The sequence below is a fragment of the Erpetoichthys calabaricus genome, chromosome 3 (assembly GCF_900747795.2).
Source record: "Erpetoichthys calabaricus chromosome 3, fErpCal1.3, whole genome shotgun sequence".
Taxonomy (NCBI): Eukaryota; Metazoa; Chordata; class Cladistia; order Polypteriformes; family Polypteridae; genus Erpetoichthys; species Erpetoichthys calabaricus.
Window position 1 is genome coordinate 74,719,749 of NC_041396.2, and position 22,865 is coordinate 74,742,613.

At 36.9% G+C, this 22,865-nt stretch overlaps 1 protein-coding gene across 1 annotated transcript in view; it reads right to left on the bottom strand.

The window, feature by feature from the left end:
- Window positions 1–19,350: 19,350 nt before the first annotated feature.
- Window positions 19,351–22,865, bottom strand: part of tfb2m (transcription factor B2, mitochondrial) — a 52,986-nt gene continuing 49,471 nt past the window's right edge. The window contains exons 8-9 of the mRNA XM_028796931.2: window positions 20,305–20,453; window positions 19,351–19,753 (exon numbers count right to left, since the gene is read on the bottom strand). Coding sequence (XP_028652764.1) covers window positions 19,567–19,753; window positions 20,305–20,453 — 336 coding nt within the window. The 3' untranslated portion in view covers window positions 19,351–19,566. The remainder of the gene's footprint in view (window positions 19,754–20,304; window positions 20,454–22,865) is intronic.

Sequence of the window (22,865 nt, forward strand, 5' to 3'; positions counted from 1 at the left end):
TTATCAGATGAGATCTTGCTCACCTTCTAAAGTGTCAGAATGTTCTATTTTCTTTCTATGAATGTTTCTAATTTTTCAAGGTTAGAGAAATTCTAAGCTCCTTCACTCACAAGAATAAATCACCCTCTGGGCTCATTCACTTCAGTTTATTTTAATACAATTCACTTCACTGAGTACAGGCTCCAATAACTTACTTTGCATTATAACTATGCAGAGAATTATACAGCCATAAAACATTTGGGTACATAAACATAGATAATATTCACACATTTGCTTAATCCAGTCCAGGGTTTGGTGGCTGGAGCCTATCCTGGCACTACTGGGCAGAAGGCAAGAGCAAACCATGGATGGCCAATCTGGAATAGCCACTGATTTCTGGAGCAGGGAAAGTTAGAGTGTACATGTTGTAGGGCAATTAGCAGCTGAAGTCCAATTATAAAAGCTGTGGTTAAATATAAAGATAGTGGCAGTGCCCTAATTCCTAAGACTATGTCAAGGCATACATTGTGTGACTTTGGTACAATTTTAAGCCTGATGTGCAGTCATTGACTCATTTCTGCTTGAATTTCACCTTCATCAGCCGTTGTTTAATGTGCAGTATGAAAGAGGTTGCACAGCCTGATTGCATTTTATAATTCAACTAGCCATGTGCGCCCAACTACGTTGCGCGTGTTAAAGTTGTCTGTGAAGGGCTCCCTGTTTAAACGCGGCTGCCAGTCGTGAACTGGGCCCTTCGTCGCACAGCATTATGATTTTTTATAAGGGAAACAAAATTAGAAAACAAAACCCTTGGACATTGATTCGATAGGAACAGCCTACTCGGAATCACTGTCCGAATAGTAATTATGTGGTGGTGGAGGAGCATTTCTGCTTCTCTCCGTTCACAGTCCATCTCGTTTTCATGACGCTGTCGTTTCCTGTCACGATCTCTTCTCAACCTTTCTCCAATCTCGTAGGTTGCTTTGTGGCAATCCAAAGAGTAAGGAAGAACCAATGCTTCTTTCTTGAACTCCAAACGCCGACTGATGGAAAATCACAGAAGTGTGCCCGACTTATATACTCTGACTGCCGACTCCAAGAAGTGGGTGAACATTCGATTTGGGCGAAGTGCTGCCAACGACAGTCGATAGAAACACAAAAAACCACAGTCTCAACAACGAAGCAGGTGTCGACGCCAGATCTAAACACAAAGCACGGTGTCGATGTCAGATCTAAACACAAAGAGCGCTATCGACAGTGTTTGTAAACAAAAGTAACAACCAAGGTGTTGTGTATTCAGCCAGTACAAACAGCACGTAGTCTCCTTTAGTTCAATCCTCTTTAATCACCACACTCCAACCTCATCCAACAATCCTCCCTCTCACTTCCTCTCCTCCTCCATCACTACTGCCCTCTACTGAACACAGCAGGAACACCACACAAGGCAGTGAATTCGCGGACAAACAAAGATCAAGATCCAAATTAAGATTATATATAAAGATACTATGGAAGAATTTCGATTTCAAAAGGCCATCTATGGTATAGCTCAGAAACTGTCCTGGTCAAAATCATAAATGATCTTCTCTGACATGGGCTGACATGGGACTTTTATCAATTCTTGTGCTTCTTGACCTCAGCTCTGCATTTGACACCATATCCCATCAGATACTTTTGAAACGTCTAGCTAGTTTTGGAGTCTGTGACCTTGTCCTCCAGTGGCTTTCTTCCTACCTCATTGATAGGAAGCAATTTGTTCAAATAAAGGGCTTTAAATCTGAGAATGCAGTCGTTACTCAGGGAGTTCCGCAGGGTTCTGTTTTGGGGCTGCTTCTTTTTCTCGTTTATAGCTTCCCAATAGGTAATATCTTCCGGCACCATGGTATTAATCTTCATTGTTACGCTGATGACACACAGCTATATCTATCCACTAAATCCACTTCTGTTTTCCCTCCAGATGCTCTTATGGCATGTCTCCAAGATATAAAGACATGGATGACTCAAAATTTTCACCAACTAAACAGCAATAAAACTGAGGTGCTCCTCATTGGCTCTAAATCTACACTTGCTAAGGTTAACCATCCTTCCATTTTAATTAACAATATTAACACAAACATCTCTTCCCAAGTTAAGAGCCTGGGCATTATTCTTGACAGTACTCTTTCTTTTTCTTCCCATATAAGTAACATTTCGCGGACTGCCTTCTTCCATCTCCAAAACATTTCTAGACTTCGTCCTGTTCTTGCGCAACACAGTACTGAAGTATTGGTTAATGCCCTAGTCACCTCACATATAGATTACTGTAATGCCATCCTATCTGGCATCCCACAAAAATGTATCCATCACTTACAACTTCTTCCAAATTCTGCTGCCAGGATAATAACCTGTGCTAAATCCACTGAACATATTACACCTATTCTCTCTCAACTTCACTGGCTCTCTGTTACTACAGAATACAATACAAAATATTGCTCTTAACATTTGAAGCTCTCCACAACTTTGCCCCCCCCCCCCCCCCCCCCCCCCCCCACACACCTAACAGACTTACACTCCCTCTCGCTCACTCAGATCCTCATCTGCAGCTGTACTTTCTGTACTGCACATCTAACTCAGTTCTATGGGAGCTTGAGCATTCTCTCATAGTGCTCCTCAACTCTGGAATTCTCTTCCCTCTTATATACATCAGCTAGATTCAACAACACACTTTAAAACTACCCTCAAAACTTATCTTTTCAAACTGGCATACCAATTGTGAATTTTGCACTGTTACTGCCTGTTATTTTTATTTTTTGCTAATTATTGCTTTGTGATTGATCATTATCTTGTTTTATTTTACTAATGTTTAATTTTATTGTAAGGTGACCTTGAGTGCTAAGAAAGGCGCCTAGTAAATAAAATGCATTATTATTATTATTATTATTATTATTATTATTATAGCAACAAACGTACAACTAAATGGCCAATGACAAAAGTATCTTAGAAAACGTTTACTGGAAGAGCCAGAAATGAACACACACAATGATAAATGACATAGATTATGTACCTCAGCACTTCAGTGTCAGCACTTTTTCAATCATCCACGTGCCCAGTTATGAGTTTTATTTTTCTTTGTAGTTTCAGAGCACAGCACAACAAGAGTTAGCAATGCAACTCTTTTCTTTGTTACTTAAGAAGCCCATGACCATATTGTTTTTTTTAAATGGATAAAGCTTTAATTGCAAAATGTCAAGGAGTAAAGCTGTCCATTGAAGCCATGTGCATGTGTAGCCTGAGTGCCCATGTCGTGTCATGTCGAATCAACCAGAAATGCTCATACAGTTTGTGCATATATATGATTGGAAATTCTATTGTGCATTGTGAGTAGTCGTTTGACCAAGATTTCTAAAACTCATACAATGTACACCTAGCATAAGACTCCCAAACACATTCCAATATTTCATTTCATGAACAGAAGCTTAACAAATCAGAATATTGGAGAAGAGACATGGAACAGAAAGAAAAGTTCACAATGATTGCCAAGCTCTTATTCTGAACTCATAAATAAATCATATGTTTGCAATATGAAGAGCCTCATCAGCAGTAAATCTTCAGCCTGGATTTAACTGCTAAGAGAGATAGGGTGTCCCTTATGCTAGCAGAAAGATCATTCCCCTGTTTGGAGGCCCTGTTCCTAAAAGCTTGCCTTTCTACAGTTGCTTCAAGCACCCTTGGATTTTTGAGAAGACCGAGATCTTGTGTTTGTAATGAACATTGTAGAATAAATGTATTGATAAATTCTGTTAAGAGAGGCAAATCTTTTAAAATTTTCTAAGTTGGAAAGATGATTTTAAAATTCATACTAAAGTTAACAAGAAGGGGTTCTGTGGTTAATCACCTCTGGTCTACTAATAAAAAAGAAAAATTGAACATGGAGTAAATAAAGCATTTCACTTGTCAATTCTGCTTGAAATAAATACCTGAATTAAATGATCTCCACTACCTACATGATATATTTATAGGATCATTGTTGTCATGTGTACAGAGTACAGTGAAATTCTACCTTGCATGCACTAATCAACAAGCAACATGTCATCATGGTTCAGAGTTATTATTAGTGAGTAGAACTACTTTATCTTAAAACGTCTACTTTCCTTATCTCAAAAATCTAAAAACATGTACAGGTTTCAATGTAATCAACCTGAAAATCTCACCACTAATAAAAAAAACACCTTTATTTTTTACACTGCTCAAAAAAAGGAAACACTTAATCATCACAGTCTAACACCAAGTCAATTAAGCTTCAGGGATATCAATCTATCCAGTTAGGATGCATAAGTGTTTGTGAATCAACTCCTCCTGCTTTGGTACAAATGAAAGTGACAACAGGTGCACTGGATAAGCAACAGCAAGACAACCCTAAAATAGGGAATGGTTTTGCAGAAGGTGGCCACAGACAATTGCTCTCTCCTTATCCTTTTTGACTGATTCTTCTGTAGTTTTGCATTTTGCTAGTGTCCTTGTCACTACTGGTAGCATGAGGTGGTACCTGCAGCCGATTCAGGTTGCACAGGTAGTACAGCTCCACCAGGATGTCACATCCATGTGTGCCATCGCAAGACCGTCTCAAGAGCATGGAGAAGAAACCCAGAGATGGGCCATTGCACAAGGAGAGCTGGACAGGGCCATAGAAGGGCATAAACCCAGCAGCAGGACCAGTATCTGCTCCTTTGTGCAAGGATGAACAGAAGGAGTACTGTCAGAGCTCTACAAAATGACCTCCAGCTAGCTGCTGTTGTACATGTTTCTGACCAGACTGTCAGAAACAGACTCAATTAGGGTGGCATAAGGGCTTGATGTCCTCTAGTGGGACCTGGGCTCACAGCTCACAGCCCATCACTGTGCAGCTCAAATCACACTCGCCAGAAAATATCATGATTGGCAGTTCCATCATTGGTGCCCCATTCTCTTCACACATGAGAGCAGGTTCACACTGAGCACATGTGACAGATGTGAAAGAGTCTGTTCACGCCATGGTGAACATTATGCAGCTTGCAACATCATCCAGCATGACTAGTTTGGCCTGTGATGGTCTGGGGAGACATCCTTGAAGAGTTGCACCAACCTGTGCTAGGCAATGGTACTCTGCCTGCTGTTAGGTACCTGGATGAAATCCTCAGAGCCATTTTCTGACCTTATGCTGGTGCAGTGGGCCCTGGGTTCCTCCTGGTGCAGGTCAATGCCCAGTCTCATGTGGCCAGAGAGTGTAGACAGTTCCTGAATGACAAAAGATGACATTGACTGGTCTGCATGTTCCCCAGACCTGAATCGAACTGAGAATCTCTGGGACATTATGTATCAGTTCATCCGATGGTGCCAAGTAGTGTCACAAACTGTCCAAGTGCTCACTGAGGCCTTGAACCAGGTCAGGGACACCATCTGCCATGTCATCAGGAGCATGCTCAGATGTTGTCAGAAGTGCGTGGGAGCCATACACACTATGAGTCACATTATGTTTTGCTGTGATGAAATTCAAACAAGTTGGATTAGCCTGGGATTTCAGCTTTTGACTTTGGTAATTTTGGCTTCCACTGACTGTTTTTACTTCATTTTGTTCTCAATGAATTACACAGTATTACTCAGTAAAGATTTTCCACTTGAATATTTCATTCATCAAGACCCGATTTAAGTGTTCCCTTCATTTTTTGAGCAGTGTATTTCTTAGCTGGAAATAAAACATTTTTTGGGAGGTGGGTGTCAGTAATACTACAAGAAGAGATTAGTCACAAAAATATCATGTAAACTTTCTTAGTGACTCAGCAAGGAAACATCTGATGCTTCCAAGTTAAAAAGTGGCACTGCCTAGTTAGCACAGTACAATTTTGCGTTCAAAGAGAAGGTCTTTATCATTCATCCAATATTGGAACATATTTAGTTTTCCTCTTGATTCAGCCTTTAAATTAAAAAAAAAAATCAAAGGTACTGGTAATATAGTACAAAGTACCAGTAATTATCATAATTTTTAACACTGGTTTAACAGCTAGTTTCTGAGTTTGCAACAGTTAGCTGGTTATTCACAGATATATTTCTTCTGCTATCCACAGCCCCTCTACTAACTTTGGGATGAGACACAATCTTTTTCATATAATTTAATACCATCTCCAACACGTCTTCTTTGGTGTCTCTCTTGGTCTCATCTGCTCAATCTCCATCTTGGTACACCACTTCACTCAATCACCCTGTCTTTTGCCTTACATGCCCAAACCACCTTAGTGTGTTTCTCCTCAGTCCAACACCTATTGGCTCCTCTCTGAACTCAACATTTTTCTTCCCCTCACTCCATGACACTACACACATCCATTTGATCACTCACCACTGTTCCTTCCAGCTTTGATTCATGTTCTGCCTTCATCATCCATGTCTCACTCCCATAAACCATGCTTCACTATTTGTCATCAATACAAGAACATTATTGTACCAGGGTTCTCATGCCAATTCTTCACACATTTTTCAGGTCACCTTCTCCATCATTAACGCAAAAAAACAATGAGCTTCAGATGGATTCCTGGTGCAGCCCTACCTTTACCTCAGAACTCTGACTTTTTTAAAATACTCTCACTGATGTAACCTGATGTGTTCAGGTTTATTCATCATAGGTAAGGTTAATTCCACATAACCCAGATCATAGTGGTTGAACTTATTTACTTTGAACAAACACAAAATGCTCAAGTTGTCTTTCCTCTTTGTCATGTGACTACAAATGTCAACAAAGTTTCATCAGGGAGTGACAAAGAATTTGGATATATCCAGAATCTCCAGGTTACAGTTAACCAGTTGGTAGAGAAGGTAAGGCTACTTTTGTGGCACAGGGTGTGCAACAGTTTTGCCAGTATATTGAATACAATCTTCCATCATTCAAGTTCCATAGCCAAAAAAAAACCTGCAGCACACAGGGAAAAAATATATACATTTTTTAAAGTAAAATTGTATTTACTTTAGTTATAAATGCACTAAAAAGCAAAAAATAAAATTTTCTTTAACCACAATTTTCGTGGTTGTATGTGACTAAATAAAATCGTGGGGCGCACATAAATTAATTGATTCAAACAATTTTTGAAACTTGCTTAGCATGGTGGGGAATTACAATGGTTTTGGGTTTTTTTATACTTTATGATGAAAATAGCTATTCTATTAGTTGATTAAATTAATTAATTTATGTGCGCTCCATGATTTTATTTAGTCACATGCAACCATGAAAATTGTGGTTAAAGAAAAAATAATTTTTTCCTTTTTAATGCATTTATAACTCAAGTAAATAAAATTGTTTTACTTAAAAAATAATTTATGTAGTTTATTTTTTACTTTTTAGTTTTTGAGTATTTTGCAAATGATTTTTCTTTAATCATTTTTCATGAATGGGAAGCTTCTTTAAAATTATTACATATATCTTCTTTGCAGAATTATTTGAATACTAAAAAAATATATTTTGGTCTCTATTGTTCTGTTCAGGCTCTTATGGGATTAGCACTCGGTCTCTGAGAAAAAAAAAATATCGATGACAGAATGGTAAGCTTATGGCAATACTTCCTCACTGTGATCATCAAGGCTACTGTTTCATAAGAGTAAACAAGTCAGAAAACATATTTACCCACTCCACTCACTGGAAGAGGCAAGTGGGGGCAATCTGATGCATCTCTAACTTGTATGCTCCTATATCACACTATATTCTCTCCATCATTGTTGTGTGTACATTAATTGGAATTGTATAACCATTAATTATGGTGAAATTTGTTACGTAATTGAATCGGTTTTGATGGATTATTGTATTGTCATTGATACTGAACACGTAAGCAAAATTTGAAGAAATTCTCTTTGCCAAAAGTGGGTTTAAAATCAGTTGCAAGATTTTACCTAGACAAACAAACAGACAGAGGAGTCAAGTTAAATAAAAAAATATGTTTGCTAAATATCTCTAAAGATTCTTTTCCACTGTGTAAAGTTTTGAGGATCACCAGGAACAATTTGCAGCATTGTGCCAAAGGGGACATTTCCTTATGGAAATATATGAACTTTATGCAAATTTAGAATTTTCTGCCAAGGAAAAGTACATGGAAAATGTAAAAAAACAAAAATCGGAAAACTTTTATCATACTGTATTTGGCAATCATGCAAACTGGTGCACATTACATAAAAATAATACTGTTAGAAACAGCTACATAAAGGCAGGATATTTTCCTTGGCAGAAAATGCAGCCCCGCCCCAAATATCCAGCTCCTCCCTATTCCACAGGACAGTCTCTATATACATGATCAACCATTACGTTTGTTTCAGTGCTTAAAAAAAGCACAGTCTGATGACTGTAGCGCAATGTTTTTAGTTTTAAGTAAGAAATTAATTTTCATATGGCGAGTAATTTTGTAGTTATGTTACACAAACCTTTACTTTTAGTTATAACTAGTTTCATTGCTGTGTGGATTAGGATATAAATTTTTTACAGTGTACTAAAAACTGGATTAGACCAAATTCAGTTTCCTAAAATATATATATTTTAGGTTGTTTCACTTCAAGTTATATTACTTTAAATAAAATTATTCCTTTGACTTGAATAAGCCCTGTTAAATTAGTTGATCACACTGTTTCAAAATATGTATATTAAATAACTGCATTAAAACTAAACTGACACTTTATTTATGGGTTTATGGTAGTGTAGATTGGACACAGCAAGCTATTTTCTGCTTGGGTGTGCAAATGAGCTCAGTAAAGGACCAACACACCACCCACCACAATTGTTTCTTGCCTTACACAATTTACCCTTCAGCATATACAGGATTAAATGTAATGATCACCATGTATTTTTCATTTCTTTTGAGTTGATCACCACTGTGCAGGATAATGACTGGATAAAGATGTTGTACCTACAGCAGCAGTCAATTTTTTTGGGGGGAAATAACAATGATTTTTGTCCCTACATGCAGCTACTTATGTGCATAGTGACAAAAAAGTTAAATAGTACTTCTGAAACATCCAATCAACAGGCAGCACTGTAACCGAGGACCATTGTATTAGGAAATTTCCCAGGTGAAAACAGTAACACAACTATATAAATAGTATTTGTTCACTGTTTCTGTTTTAATCACATACTTTGCAGCAGCTTTCTCATAATAACAATTGCTTGCATGAAACATGTTTTGTACCATTTGTCTGTAGTTTCTTATTTCCCAGTTTTCACCTGTGTTCCATTGCTTTGCATTAATTACTTTCATCAGCTTTATTGTTTCTTCTTATATTCTTGCAGAGGAGTACTATGGGTATTGTGAGATTGCTTAGCTGATGATCTAAAGTAACAAGTGGGGGGGGGGGGGTTACTTTCCAAAAAAGCATTTAAAAAAGTGCATTGTACTATTTGTGCCATTAAGCATCTGGTACTAACTAAGAGTTGCAGAGTCCAAATTGTGCCCAGGGGAACATGGAGGTCTTTCACTAATGGCAGAGAGACAGCCTAGTCAATTTTAAAATGAATGAGTCTTTTTAGAAAAGCTTCAGAGCAGGGTTTTCCATTTTATGCCAACCACTTATCAACCCAAGGTCATTTGCTAAGTTTAGATTAACTCTATATGTATTCAGCTTCCTTCTGCCCTTTAGGTACAGCACACGTGACATACTGCAGTATTATTAACATTTAATAGAAACATTAAAAGATACGATGTGGCTGTCAAAGTCTTTAGTATGTAGGTGTTTTTTCAGTCTCTCTATTCAATGTCTTTTGTTAGTTCAATCTGTTAATAACATACTGTAATACTTTTCTCAATTAATTGTGGTTTATTTTAATATACAGAGCGAGGTCAACAAAACAAATAAATATAGCCTAAATAAGAACAGTCATTCATCACCAGGAAGCCATTATAAAAATAAATAAGAATATCAAAATATTCTAAGATCTATTTAATTCAACCCCAGGCCAGAGGAGGCTGGACTGTTTCCCAAAAGCATCAGGAATAAGACAAGAAACAACCCCAGACAGGTCTACAGTCCATTATAGGTCTGCCTGATGCAGGGCTATTTTGAAATTGCCAATTGACCTAACAAGTATGTCTTTGGTGGTTGAGGAGGAAAACATAGGAAAGCTGAAGAAGAACATGCAAACTACATTCAAACAACAGTAACCCAGAATTCTGGATCTATATCATAATGAATTCCAAAAAAAAAACAACAAAATCACCAATAATTCAATTATAAATATCAGAATATTAATGTTCATTGTTGACTGTATATTGCCCTGCTGTGAAGGGCGTCTGTAGGAGTATTCCTTTGATTGATCAATATTCTATTTAGGTTAACTCCTTTTCATCAATCCATTACCTAACCCACTCAATCCAGTTTAGGATGGGGAGCAGAGCCTAATTTAATACATTAGGTGCAGAGCAGGGACTAGCCTTGGATCTAGCACCAGTGGTAATTCTTGTTTTGAACTCAGTACTATGGAGATATACCCCATACCTTGTACTGAAAAAAAATTCAGAAAAGGGAAACTAATTACAACAACTACTCTACCACTACATAAACTAATGGATGTATGAGTATAAGAATAATCTAGCCATTTTCAAACCCACTTATTCAGTTCAGTATTGAGGGAAGCAGGTCTTGGAAGCACAGGACACAAGCCTGAAACCAAACTTTAGAAAGGTGCCAGTCATCTGGGCTTATGTGGTTGCAGATAGTCCTCTGAGCAGTTTGTAACTTCAGTTATAAAAATATTCTAACCCTACAACATTATTAAAATAGAGCCTTTGTGACCCTGAAATGATTTAAGTGGGTTAAAAAATGGATGTACAAAGTTGAACCACAGAAAGATGAAAGGCACTGCTAACCTTTGCAATGACCAATAAGCTGGGCATTTGGAGGTAACAATACCCTATAATAATCATTTTCAAGCTCTAGGACTTTTTGTTGATATTTCATACTTGGTTTTATATAATTCGAAAACTGGCTATAGTGTGATGATTCCCATATTTACAGGATGGACAGTTCCACTTGCAGGAATATTAAACACCTTCTGGAAAACTGCAAAATGAGCTTTAAAGTTTTTAGTAGGTGGAGGCAGGGATGTTTGCATGTATAACACAACATTACTTAGGTAAAAGCTGATCTTATATATATTTCAATGATCTGGCATCACTGCCAGACACACTACTGCTCCGATTGTCTTCACTGCATTGTACAATGGTCCTGGGATACAGGCTTTCATTCCTAAAAAACTCTTCAATTTGAGGTCATCTGTGCAGTTAATTAAGTTTGAATTAGAAATCCTGCCTGAAATTTCTATTTTTACAAATTCATATTCTTTATGCTGCTACAGCTTTCAGTGCACAATTGAAATCATGTTAAATTTTTTCCCCCATTATAATTCACTTGCTGCACTATGATGGACTGGCCTCTTGTTCAGGGCTGCTAATACAGACACTGGTAAACATATAGAGAAAGTCCAACAGCACTACTTACTGCACCTCTGCAATAATGATATTAAACATTGTATCTCATAACAATAATTTAACAATATTTCAAGCTTTTGTCACTTCCATGAAAAAATAACTAGTGGTTGTCAACACCCTTACAAGTTTTCAAATAATCAGTACTATTGTCTTCACCAACCACACTCTTGAAAATAAAGATGTCCAAGTAACAGGATCCATACAGTAAAAACAATGGATAGATGATAACAGATTTGCAAAATACCAATAGGTGAAAATTTGAAAAAGACTCTTGCTTACAATAACACAGGCTAAGTCCAGATATTCTTAATTTGAATTTGTTAGTATCCTGCTAGCATACAGTATATTAAAGATTTGTTTTTATCTACATATTAGAAAGTTTTTCAAAGCACAAAAAAAAGAAATTCATATGCAAAGAACCCTTCCCACAATCTAATGGTGTTTTGTCAAGGAAAAGTTCTATGGGAAACACAGCCCTGCTAAGAACCATAAAATGACATTAAAGAACCATTACAACTCAGCAGGGGTGTCAAACTCCAGGTCTGGAGGGCCGCAGTTCCTGCAGGTTTTCATTCTAACCCTTTTTCCTAATCAATGACCAGTTTTCACAGCTAATTAATTTATTTTCCCTTCATTTTAATAGCCCTTAATTCCATGGCTTGTTGCTGCTCTCATTCTGCCATTGCAGACATTTCTAAAACTGTTGATTTTCTGTGTTTTCTAAGACCATCGTCAAAATGTTTAAGTGACCCGAGAGATCAATCTTACTGAGACCTCCACTTTTCTTTATTTTCAGATATTGTGTGATGGGCACAGATGAGCAGGGGGGCAGGGGGGTATTTTCCGTACATCGCTTAAATCATCCAAGTTCAGATGCCTCATCTTGGATAAGTTAATGCCAGTGAAACTCATCCAGGATAAGTCGGTTTTTCAAACACAGCCGTGTAGTAGATTAGTCTAGCTGGATCTAATCATCCGAGATGAATGCGTGCGCCCACGATGATTGAAAAGCCTATATATATTCAGTCTAGAAAACATGAACAGCAAGTCTTTGATAGGCTGTAACAAAATGACTAAAGAACGGGCTCATTTTTTTTTCACACAAGTGGAGGAGGACCTTTTGTTCGAAGGACATGAAGAATTTCAAGATTTAATATGCACAAGGGGTAACACTGCAAAAGCAGCCCAAACCATAAAAGACGGCTGGCAAAAAGTGGCCAACAAATTAAATGCTAAGTAGTGTGCATTGTACTTACTGAACGCAGCATTTCATTTCCTATGTGTCAGATTATTATTTGTCGTAATTCCAGATCAAACGTGAGCACAAGGAGAACATGGGAACAGGTTAAAGTGAAGTACAAGAATATACTTAAAACTGGTAAATATTGGTATATAACTATTTAAAGAATTGTTGACATAAATAATCATATTATAAAAAACATTAATTTTAAAGCTAATAAGAAGGCATACAAGCAAAAAACAGGTGGAGGTCCAAGTGGTCCAAACCTAACCCCTGCAGAAGAGTTGGCTATCCAGCAAAATGTCCATCGCCCTGTTTCTGAGGGCATTCCAGGGGGAAGCTCCTCCCCAGAACCAGTGGCAGGATGCAGGGGTCGCTTCATATTTCAGGTAAAAGATGGTCATTGCATATATTTGTCCTCAATGTGTGCCATAGGTATGTTCCATATAGCCCTCTTCTTTTTGTTGGGTCAGTTGCAGGGAATGTCATATCCCTAGAACTTGTCTGACCAACGAGATATTGATGAAGGTCAAATATTTGATGAAGACACTGTGTCTGATTATTCATCAGGAGGAGAGGTACATTTTCCAAATAATGTTTGATCAAACTCCACTCTGATCAGTCCCATGTGCCCCAATCACATTTGGAAATCCTGGGTAATGACAATGTTAGGCTGATTGTGAGATTCTTTATGGAACTGTGGGTGTTTTTGCCTGTGTATTACCTACCTGCAATGGCATGAAACGCCTCTTTTATTGTCTGCACACGCAGGTGTCCAGGAAACACTACGAAAACCCGAAGGAAATATTTCAGAGCCAAACAGACTTTACGAATTGCCTGGCAAACTGCACTTTTAGATAGATTTTCCACATCGCCTACAGTATATTAAAAAAGTGCCGCTTGCAAAAACCCTCAAAGCAATGCATACTGTCTGTGTGGTTGTGGGAGCCCGACTTCACGTAGTTCGACTTCGAATATAAGGTGATAATAAATCTTTGAGGTACAATATTCCCCCTTGGCTAAAGCGGTATGTTTCGAAAAGAATTTCCTCCGGGAGTAATAAAGGATCTTGCCAATTGCGAAAAACCCTCTCTATATGAAATTCTCTTCTTATAATTTGCGCACCGATATCAATTGGTCGCTCATTCATGAACGACGAAGCCCTGACTGAATGAATTCCATGTACGGACACTGATTAAGTGTGTGAGCTAATCCTTGTTTACATAGAACAATTTGGATGTGCTGCTATGACAACACATCCAGCAAGAGTTTCGAAAAACCGAGAGATCCAGGATCATGCCAAATCGTCAACAATTACATCCGGCTAAACTAGTAATCCACGTACGAAAAATACCTCACTGGTCTTATTGTGGATTGTTTTGTGTCTCATTATTGTTTGGCTGCTAATTAAGGAAAAAGAAACAACTAAGGGGCCGAGTCAAGTTAATTAAAATTAAACCAAAAGAAGTTAATTAGCAGCAAAAACTGGTCACTAAAGAAGATGGTTAGAATGAAAACCTGCAGCCACTGCGGCCCTCCAGGACTGGAGTTTGACATCCATGAACTAATACTGTAGTTATATATTACTGCTGTACAATCATTAACATTTAGATTTCATCCATCCTTTTCTACCGGCCTAAATTAATGGTCATAGGGAGCCACTGACTACTGCCACCATATAGGGAGCAATCCTAGATAGGGCACCTGTCTGCCATATCACTACATTCACTCATATTGGGTAATTAATAGACAATGGGAGAAAGTGAAAACTTTATACTGACAAATACAGGACTGCGATTTCAACTTGTCACTTTTAAGAATTTGATTTAATTAAACAGGTAGGCACAAATTTGATATTTCAATGCAAACACTGCACTGTTTTAGGTGCAAAAACCCTCTGAATTTTGTTGCATGCTATTTTTACATTTTTAAAAGTATTGATTCATCCAGTATATTTTCAATGCTTAGTTGAAATCCAGGATCATAGGGAGGGATGCCCATTTTGCCCATTTAGGACACAAAGCAAGGACTCACCATGTGCAGTGTGCCAGACCTAATGATGAAATACTCTCAAACACACAGACATTGAGCTAATTTAAAGGTACCAATTAACCTAACTTTCACATTTTTCATGTGGAAGAAAAACTAGAGTACCAGAAGAAAAGGAGAAAAACCCATGACTATCTAGAAGAAAATAATATGACTTCAAACTCGGGCTCATAACATCTTTGAAGGAGCACTATTATCCATAACATGATCATGCTATCTTTTTGAATTCATACTCATGCACACATCCTCAAATAATCATACATGACCAGTTCAGAGTTGCATTTAACTTGCACATCTTTGGGATGCATGAGGAAAACCTGAATTAACATAAGCTGAACATACTGATATGGGTCTATTGACTGATGAGAACCTTTGTTCTTAAATGTTTTTGAGAGTGATATATGGTAAGCATATCACATTTGTATGGAATAAGACCAATTACACTGCACACAAGAGCTATAACAGTCCAGAGTTTTATGGAATTTTACTGGGAACCAGTTCATGATAGGTGATAAGCAATTAATGATACAGGAAGAGAGTTTTCTGTTTTTGTTTCTTGAAACTAGGTAAAAATTTCTGAACAGAGTTCTGCATTTAGAATATTGATTATGAATTTCACACAAATCAACAACCACCTCTGTTTTTGTAATCGGCACCAGAATTATTTTAGACTAGGATTGATTGTTTTACTTTTACTAAATTCTTTAGTATATTCTTATCATTTTAAAATCCATTGCTATTACTTATTTTGGTAATGCTAAAGCCTTTAATTACTGAAATCTTTTCCCTTTAAAAATACTTTTTCCTGATAGTTGTCTGCTTTCCACTATATTTGCAGTAAAGAGATAAGGCTGGGCAACATTTATATATGTTTAAAGGTATGTACAGGTGCATCTCAATAAATTATAATATCAAAAAGGTTACTTATTTCAGTAATTCAATTATTCAAAAAGTGAAACTCATATAATATAGATTCATTACAATGAAGTTATATATTTCATGCGTTTACTTCTTTTCATTTTTCGTTTATGGCTTACAGGTAATGAAAACTCAAAATCCAGTATCTCAGAAAAATAGAATATTACATAAGACCAATAAAAAAAAAAACAAAAAAACATTTTTACTACAGAAATGTTGCTTTATTGAAAAGTATATCTATGTATGCACTCAATACTTGGTCGGGGCTCATTTTGCATAAATTACTGCATCTATGCGGGGTGGCATGGAGACAATCACCCTGTGGTACTGATAAGGTGTTACGGAAGCCCAGGATGCTCCGATAGCGGCCTTCAGCTCGTCTGCATCGTTGGGTCAGGTGTGTCACATCTTTCTTTTGACATTTTTTATTGGTCTTATATAATATTCTAATTTTCTGAGACTGAATTTTGAGTTTTCGTTACCTTTAGGCCATAATCAGTAAAATGAAAAGAAATAAAGGTTTGAAACATATCACTTTGTGTGTAATGAATCTACATAATATGTGAGTTGCACTTTTTGAATTGAATTACTGAAATAAATTAATTTTTCGATGATATTCTAATTTATTGAGATGCACCTGTAATGTATGCCATATAGAAGTATTCAATGTAATTTAGTATGTTTAGCACAGTAAATGCATATGAAATGGCAGGGAAATAAAGTGAAAATAAGAACTGCCAAAAACTGAGAAAAGTATTAAGATTTAAGACATTATAAAACTATGTATGTTTATTAGCAAACCCATGGGTGTTGATCGTCAACTATGTTTTAACTTTATGATAAGTAAACAAGTTTGGTTAGTGATGGTGTGTGTGGATGTCATTTTGGAAGGAAGCACCAAGAGACATGTGAAATGGGCTTTAAATTTGAAATTTACAAAAATGAGACCTTGGTGTTACAGAAAGATTAATATTTTGGTATAGAATCTGATTGTTAAGATTAAGAGAGGCTTGATAGTATTGTACCAAGTTAAAAAAAAAAAAAAGCAAGCTTCAAACAGATGCAAACACCACCTGAATCTTTAAAACCATGGGCAAACTCAGTCAAGTGTGTTTGAAGGGGTGATTAAACATTTCTGCAAAATTTCAGTCCTACCTATAGATTTAAATGTACAGCACTTCAATTGCACAAACCAAATAATTATAGGTATTTTTATTGAAAGTGTTATTTCAAATCAGAAGGTGACACAGCCAAGGGCTGAGTCGTGGGGCCTTATGTATAAACGGTGCGTACACACAGAAATGTTGCGTACGAAAGTTTCCACGCTCAAATCGCGATGTATAAAACCTAAACTTGGCGTAAAGCCACGCACATTTCCATGGTAACTCATACCTTGGCGTACGCAATTTATCCGCCCAGTTTTGCAGACTGGCGGCACCCAGCATCAAAGCAGTGCTACTGTTCCTGTGTGATCACCCTTTCTTTCTTAGATCCACATTCCTGGCACGGCTTTATAAATACGCTGAAATTAACTGCATATTGTTTATTAGTGTAATGCATCTGATTGTAATTAACCTGTAGCAATATAATGGTCCAGGGAATAGCCATAGTATTCCAAATACCATAACTGCTTTAGCGTTGTAACTCTCACTGCATCTTCTTCTTTCAGCTGCTCTCGTTAAGGGTTGTAACAGCAGATCATCTTTTTCCACATTTCTCTCACTGCACCACTCGGAGTATTTATATCACTGTATCTGAGTGGGAAATCAGAGCAGCAGCTGATCGGAAAGAGAATTATCGGTACACAGCATGAAGCAGACGCTGCCTGAGCCACAGCAAAATGCTTTAGTCCCTGTACAGACTTCGCGGTTTAGAAACAGTTTCATCCCAAGAACTATAAACGCACTAAATCAGTCCATCAAGTGCTCCTTGTAGAACTGTTTGGACTTATAAGTACAATCACCTCACTGTAAACTTGGGATACAGTTCTAATATTGCACAACCTGCGCCACTTTATAAAGTGCGTATTTACATATGATGACGGTATTCATTTTTAAGATGAAATGCAGCAAAATATGTTGATTATATTATACAGATAAAACTTTAACTTCATTTAAATAATCTGTATTGTTAATAATTAAACATGTGAGGACACGGTGCCGCAGCGCTACCTAGTTCAGTAATTGTTCCTGCCTTGCGCTGTATTCTTGCTGGTGCTGACGCGACACTGGAAAGATAGACGGATATAATAATTAAACATGTACTACGAAGATATTTCAATGTTCCTTAAAAGTTTTGAAGAATTGGCGTTCTAAGCTTACAGATGGCTTCACGTCTATTACATAGCTGATTGTGTGGTGATTGGGTTTTTGGAGAAAGAAAAGTAAGGACAGGAATTGGAGGTTAGTACGTTTGAAAGAGACAGTACTGCAGTGATAAATTATTTCATTGAAGGTCGCGCATGGCGCCGCAAGCCTCTGGCGTGAGATATGAACAAGCACTGCGCCACCGTGTTCCCATGTTTAATAACATGCTTTCATTCCTATCATCATGAAAAAGATATCACGTATACATCTCAGTATTTTAATTATTCAGAGAGCTGTAATTTCACGAATGTAATGGATTATGTGTCCTGTCGGACAAAGAGAAAGCCCGTTTAAAAAGCAGGTAGTGATTCACACACATAGAAGATCAAATACAGAACAAAGCATTTAACATGCCACTTTAGTTACAATGGGATTTGAGAAAGTAGTAAATTAAACGATTTTATGTTGAAGTTTATGATGTTCTACTTTAATGGCAAAATAAACTACGTGATTAAAGTGGAAATTTCGAGATTAAAGTTGACATTTCGTGCTTTTTTCCCCACTTTTTTTTTGTCTGTACCCTAATAAGCTTTCATATGACACTCAGACGGTGGGCTACGACTCGCCTTTTCACAGCGACTTTGCTATGTGATTTCTTTTTTATTTCGGGCACTGTGCGACTTTGTGAACTTGAGCCTTCGAGTTTCTCTGACACTCTGTCACTCGATCAACTTCCTTTTGTTGATTATACCACTGTTTAAACCAACAAATAGTACGTTTTTCCTTTGCCTCCACTTGGTATTCGCTGAAATTCTTATATTTTCTCCCGTGCTTTTCCCATTGTCTTTTCACAGAAGGCTATTTATATCGATTTGCATATTCAAAGAGGCGTAATTCTGGGAGGAGTTGGGGCGGGATAGAAGGCGCATGCACGTGCGTTACTTTTCACGCTGATTGGGATTTATGTAGTGGAAGAACATGAGAGTTTGCGTACATACAGATTCCTGTATCTGGATTTTTCTGTGCGTACGCACATTCCCGCTTTGGTGCTTACGCCATGTTATACTGTGAGTTCTACGCACGCCGTTATACACGAGGCCCCTGGTCACTACGAACAAAATCTGAACTGAAATAACACGTTATTAGCAATGTAAGTGTAAAGAGTATGTTCTGCCATTGTCAAAAATAAGCTTAGAATATAATAACATTGACATAACATGTAAAACAATATTTTATATAAAAATTAGAGTTTCATAATATTTACATAACTTGAGAAATAATGCAGTACATAAGCAAAATACAAAAAAGCAGGTTTACATACAAAAGCATTAAGACATAGTCTTTATCACAGTGTACAAAATAAAATTAGTAAACGCAACTGGTTCTTTTTGGGGGGGGGGTCACAATTCCAAAACAGCTGTTCCTCATATTTAATTATAATAAGCAATGACATCATTTTTATTAAAGAGTCGATTAAAGGGTGAGAAAAGTGGAATGAAAATGTGTGATGAAGGGCCCAAAGTGTAAAACAAAATCCAAAGTCCAATTACAAAGAAAAGGGAAATAATACAATGCTTTAAAGTTTCTTTTTTAAATATTTTGAGAAATATAATTAAAAGCCTGTTTTCTGTGTATTTTCTAGAATTTCATCATGTAACCAGCTTTTAGTAAACTCTTCTGAATTTTCCATAGCTTCAAAGAGATGTTTATACTGTTCAGGATAGACGTGTCCTGTTAAGATGTCATGTGGTAATTTTAGTTGTTCTAGCAACTTTTCTCCACTTCCAGGACTCCAAGAACTGTAGAGAAAAAAAAACAGGACTGACATGTAATACAATTAACACTCCTTTCACTTTTTAGGTCATGAGCAAGGAACCGTTGTGTGCTATAATTTATAGTGCATATGTATGCAAAACTAGTGTTCTAGAAACATAAAAACATGCATTGCATGGGATATAAAACAATCTTTATGACACATATTTGCTTCAAAAAATGCAAAATATTAGAAAAATATATTTTAAATGTGTAATATTCTTTAAAAGAAACAAACAATATACATTTTTCTATGGGAATTTAGTTTAGTTCTGCATCAGTTTATTGACCAGTTAAACAGCATGAGCCTATTTAAATATTTTCATTATACTTGAGTATGCTGGTGTTTGTGTATTTGCTGTATTCTACTTGCTTTATTCAATGTTCATTATAACAAAGGTGCATAGTTCAGACAAGACAAAGAAAGAGGCATTCATTTTACATTATTTCTAAATTTATAAATACAATTAAATGTACTTCCTTAAAATAGAGGATTGTGAATTAATCTCATGTTTAAACTATACAAAGAAATACTTACTCCAACCGATCAATCAGTTTAGCTTTACGTTTTGCTAAACACTGCTTCACCATCATCACAAAGATAGCCGAATTCGAAGTAGTCAAAGTATTAGAAAACAGATTCCTACATGGTGTCATCCTTACCAAACAGAGGTGGTCATTTGGAAGCTAAATTTCAAACAAGTTAAAAAAAAGGTCAATAAAAACAATCTAATAACAGTTATCCAGAGAATGTTGAGAAGATAGCCTGATTCCATATTTTACATTTATAAATCTATAATAATAAAAGGCAAAGCCCTCACTGACTGACTCACTCACTGACTCACTCATCACTAATTCTCCAACTTCCAGTGTAGGTGGAAGGCTGAAATTTGGCAGGCTCATTCCTTACAGCTTACTTACAAAAGTTAGGCAGGTTTCATTTCGAAATTCAAAGCGTAATGGTCATAACTGGAACATATTTTTTGTCCATACACTGTAATGGAGGAGGCAGAGTCACGTATCGCGTCATCACGCCTCCTACGTAATCACGTGAACTAAAAACAAGGAAGACATTTACAGCACGAGTCACACGCGGGAACGAAGGTAAATTACGTTAATTTTTGACTGTCTTTTAATACTGTGTGAGCATACATATTAACACATGTGCAATTAAACGTGTGCATTTACGGGGTGATTTCTCAGGCTTAAAAGCTCACCTTTTATCAAACGCGGGAAGAAAGGTAACTGACGTTGTTCACTGTCTTTTAATACTGTGTAACCATACATATTAACACATGTCCAATTAAACGTGTGCATTTACGGGGTGATTTCTCAGGCTTAAAAGCACGCCTTTTACTAAAAAGCTAAATGCAAAACTATTTTCAATCAGTTTATTGAAACGCTCCCGTTAAGGATTGCAATAACATATTCGCGTGATAAAACAACGAAGTAGGGGGAAATGGAGGAACAGCCGCAAACAGCGAAGAGTAAAAAATTAATTAAACAATTGAGAACGGAGCGAGTTAAGCATACAAGCATGTTCATAAGGGAAACAAAGCACGGTGTAAAACGTAACTTTAAATTAAGTTAATAGAAACGCTCCCGCTGCGGATTGCAATAACATATTTGCGAGATAAAAGTTTAATGAGAAGACACGAGGTATAAACGAAGCACACGCCGTGGCGCAACGTTAGGGGCAACAGTTTCAACCATTCTATGATCTGCTTCTCGCAACTGAAAGACGGCACATTGCGGATGTTAGCCGACTTGCTGACCGCAACGTTAGGGGCTTCAACTATGCCGTTGACGCAACATGTCAGTGCCAACACTTTGCAGACTGTACTTAAAAGACACGCCCTCCTCACTGGACAGTTAAAAACACCAATCAAACTAACGATGACATCAAGTATTACCCAATCAAAAGTAGGAAAGGAGGCATCTTCATAAAATGCGTGTGGGATGATTTGCATGAGACGCTGCTTTAAAAAAAAAATGATAAAAAAATACGGGATAAATCCCGTCCAGTATTGATTCAAAATGGGACGCGCAATTTCATTCTCAAACGCGGCACGATTCCGTATTTTAAAGGACGGGTGGCAACCCTACAGTGCCAGGTAACCACCCATACAATCACATTGTGATTCAGACTAGGAATGCAATGAATGTAATTACCCCGATCTACATACAAGGCGAAAGTCAACATTCAAAGATGATGGTTTGGGATAATTAGTACTTATTAAGTACAACATTGAACATAAAAGAGCTTATGAAGCCTTGAACCGAAAAAAGCAAGATCTCAGAGATCGTAAAAAAAAAAAAAGGAGGTAATGTCGTTTTACTCGCTGTACATTTTACTCAAACATTACCAGTTATTCCACGAGGGAGACCAGCAGATGAACTCAATGTGTGTTTAAAATCCATGCTTCTCCCACGGTCGGTTATATGTCGCGTGTTCTCGGGTAGGTACACCAAAAAATGTATACATTTAAGCATGTAATGGGCAAACAAAAAATGAGGTATACCCGAAGGCACTGCAGTAGTACTCAATGTAACTTTACTTCTTAAATGTTAATGTTTTACTGTTTAATAATTTATACGCTTCTTATATATTGTTCAAATTCTTTTATGAAAATACCAGTGACAGCGCAATGCACGATAACATGGAGTGAATACACCATACGCATCTGCCCACGGCCGCCCTGGTGTGCGCAGATAGGAGTTGATTCTAAAATAAAATAAACATAAAAAGAGTAATACATTCATCACCCATAAAGCGGATAGCAGACGTGACGTATTATATGTGTACCACATTTCAAGTCAATACGTGAAACGGTTTGCAAGCTACATGTGATTTAAAATCCTGGACAGACCAACGAAAAGCCACGGTAGCAAATTATTGAAGAACATTTTACTGTTTAATAATTTATATTTATATGAAATGTGCTTCTTATATATTACTTCATATTCTCATATGATAATGATGTTAATGTTGTTTATATTGATTTCTATGTTATTGTAAGTGCATCTATGTGTGTATATGTATGTATGTATGTGTATATATATATATATATATATATATATATATATATATATAAAAAA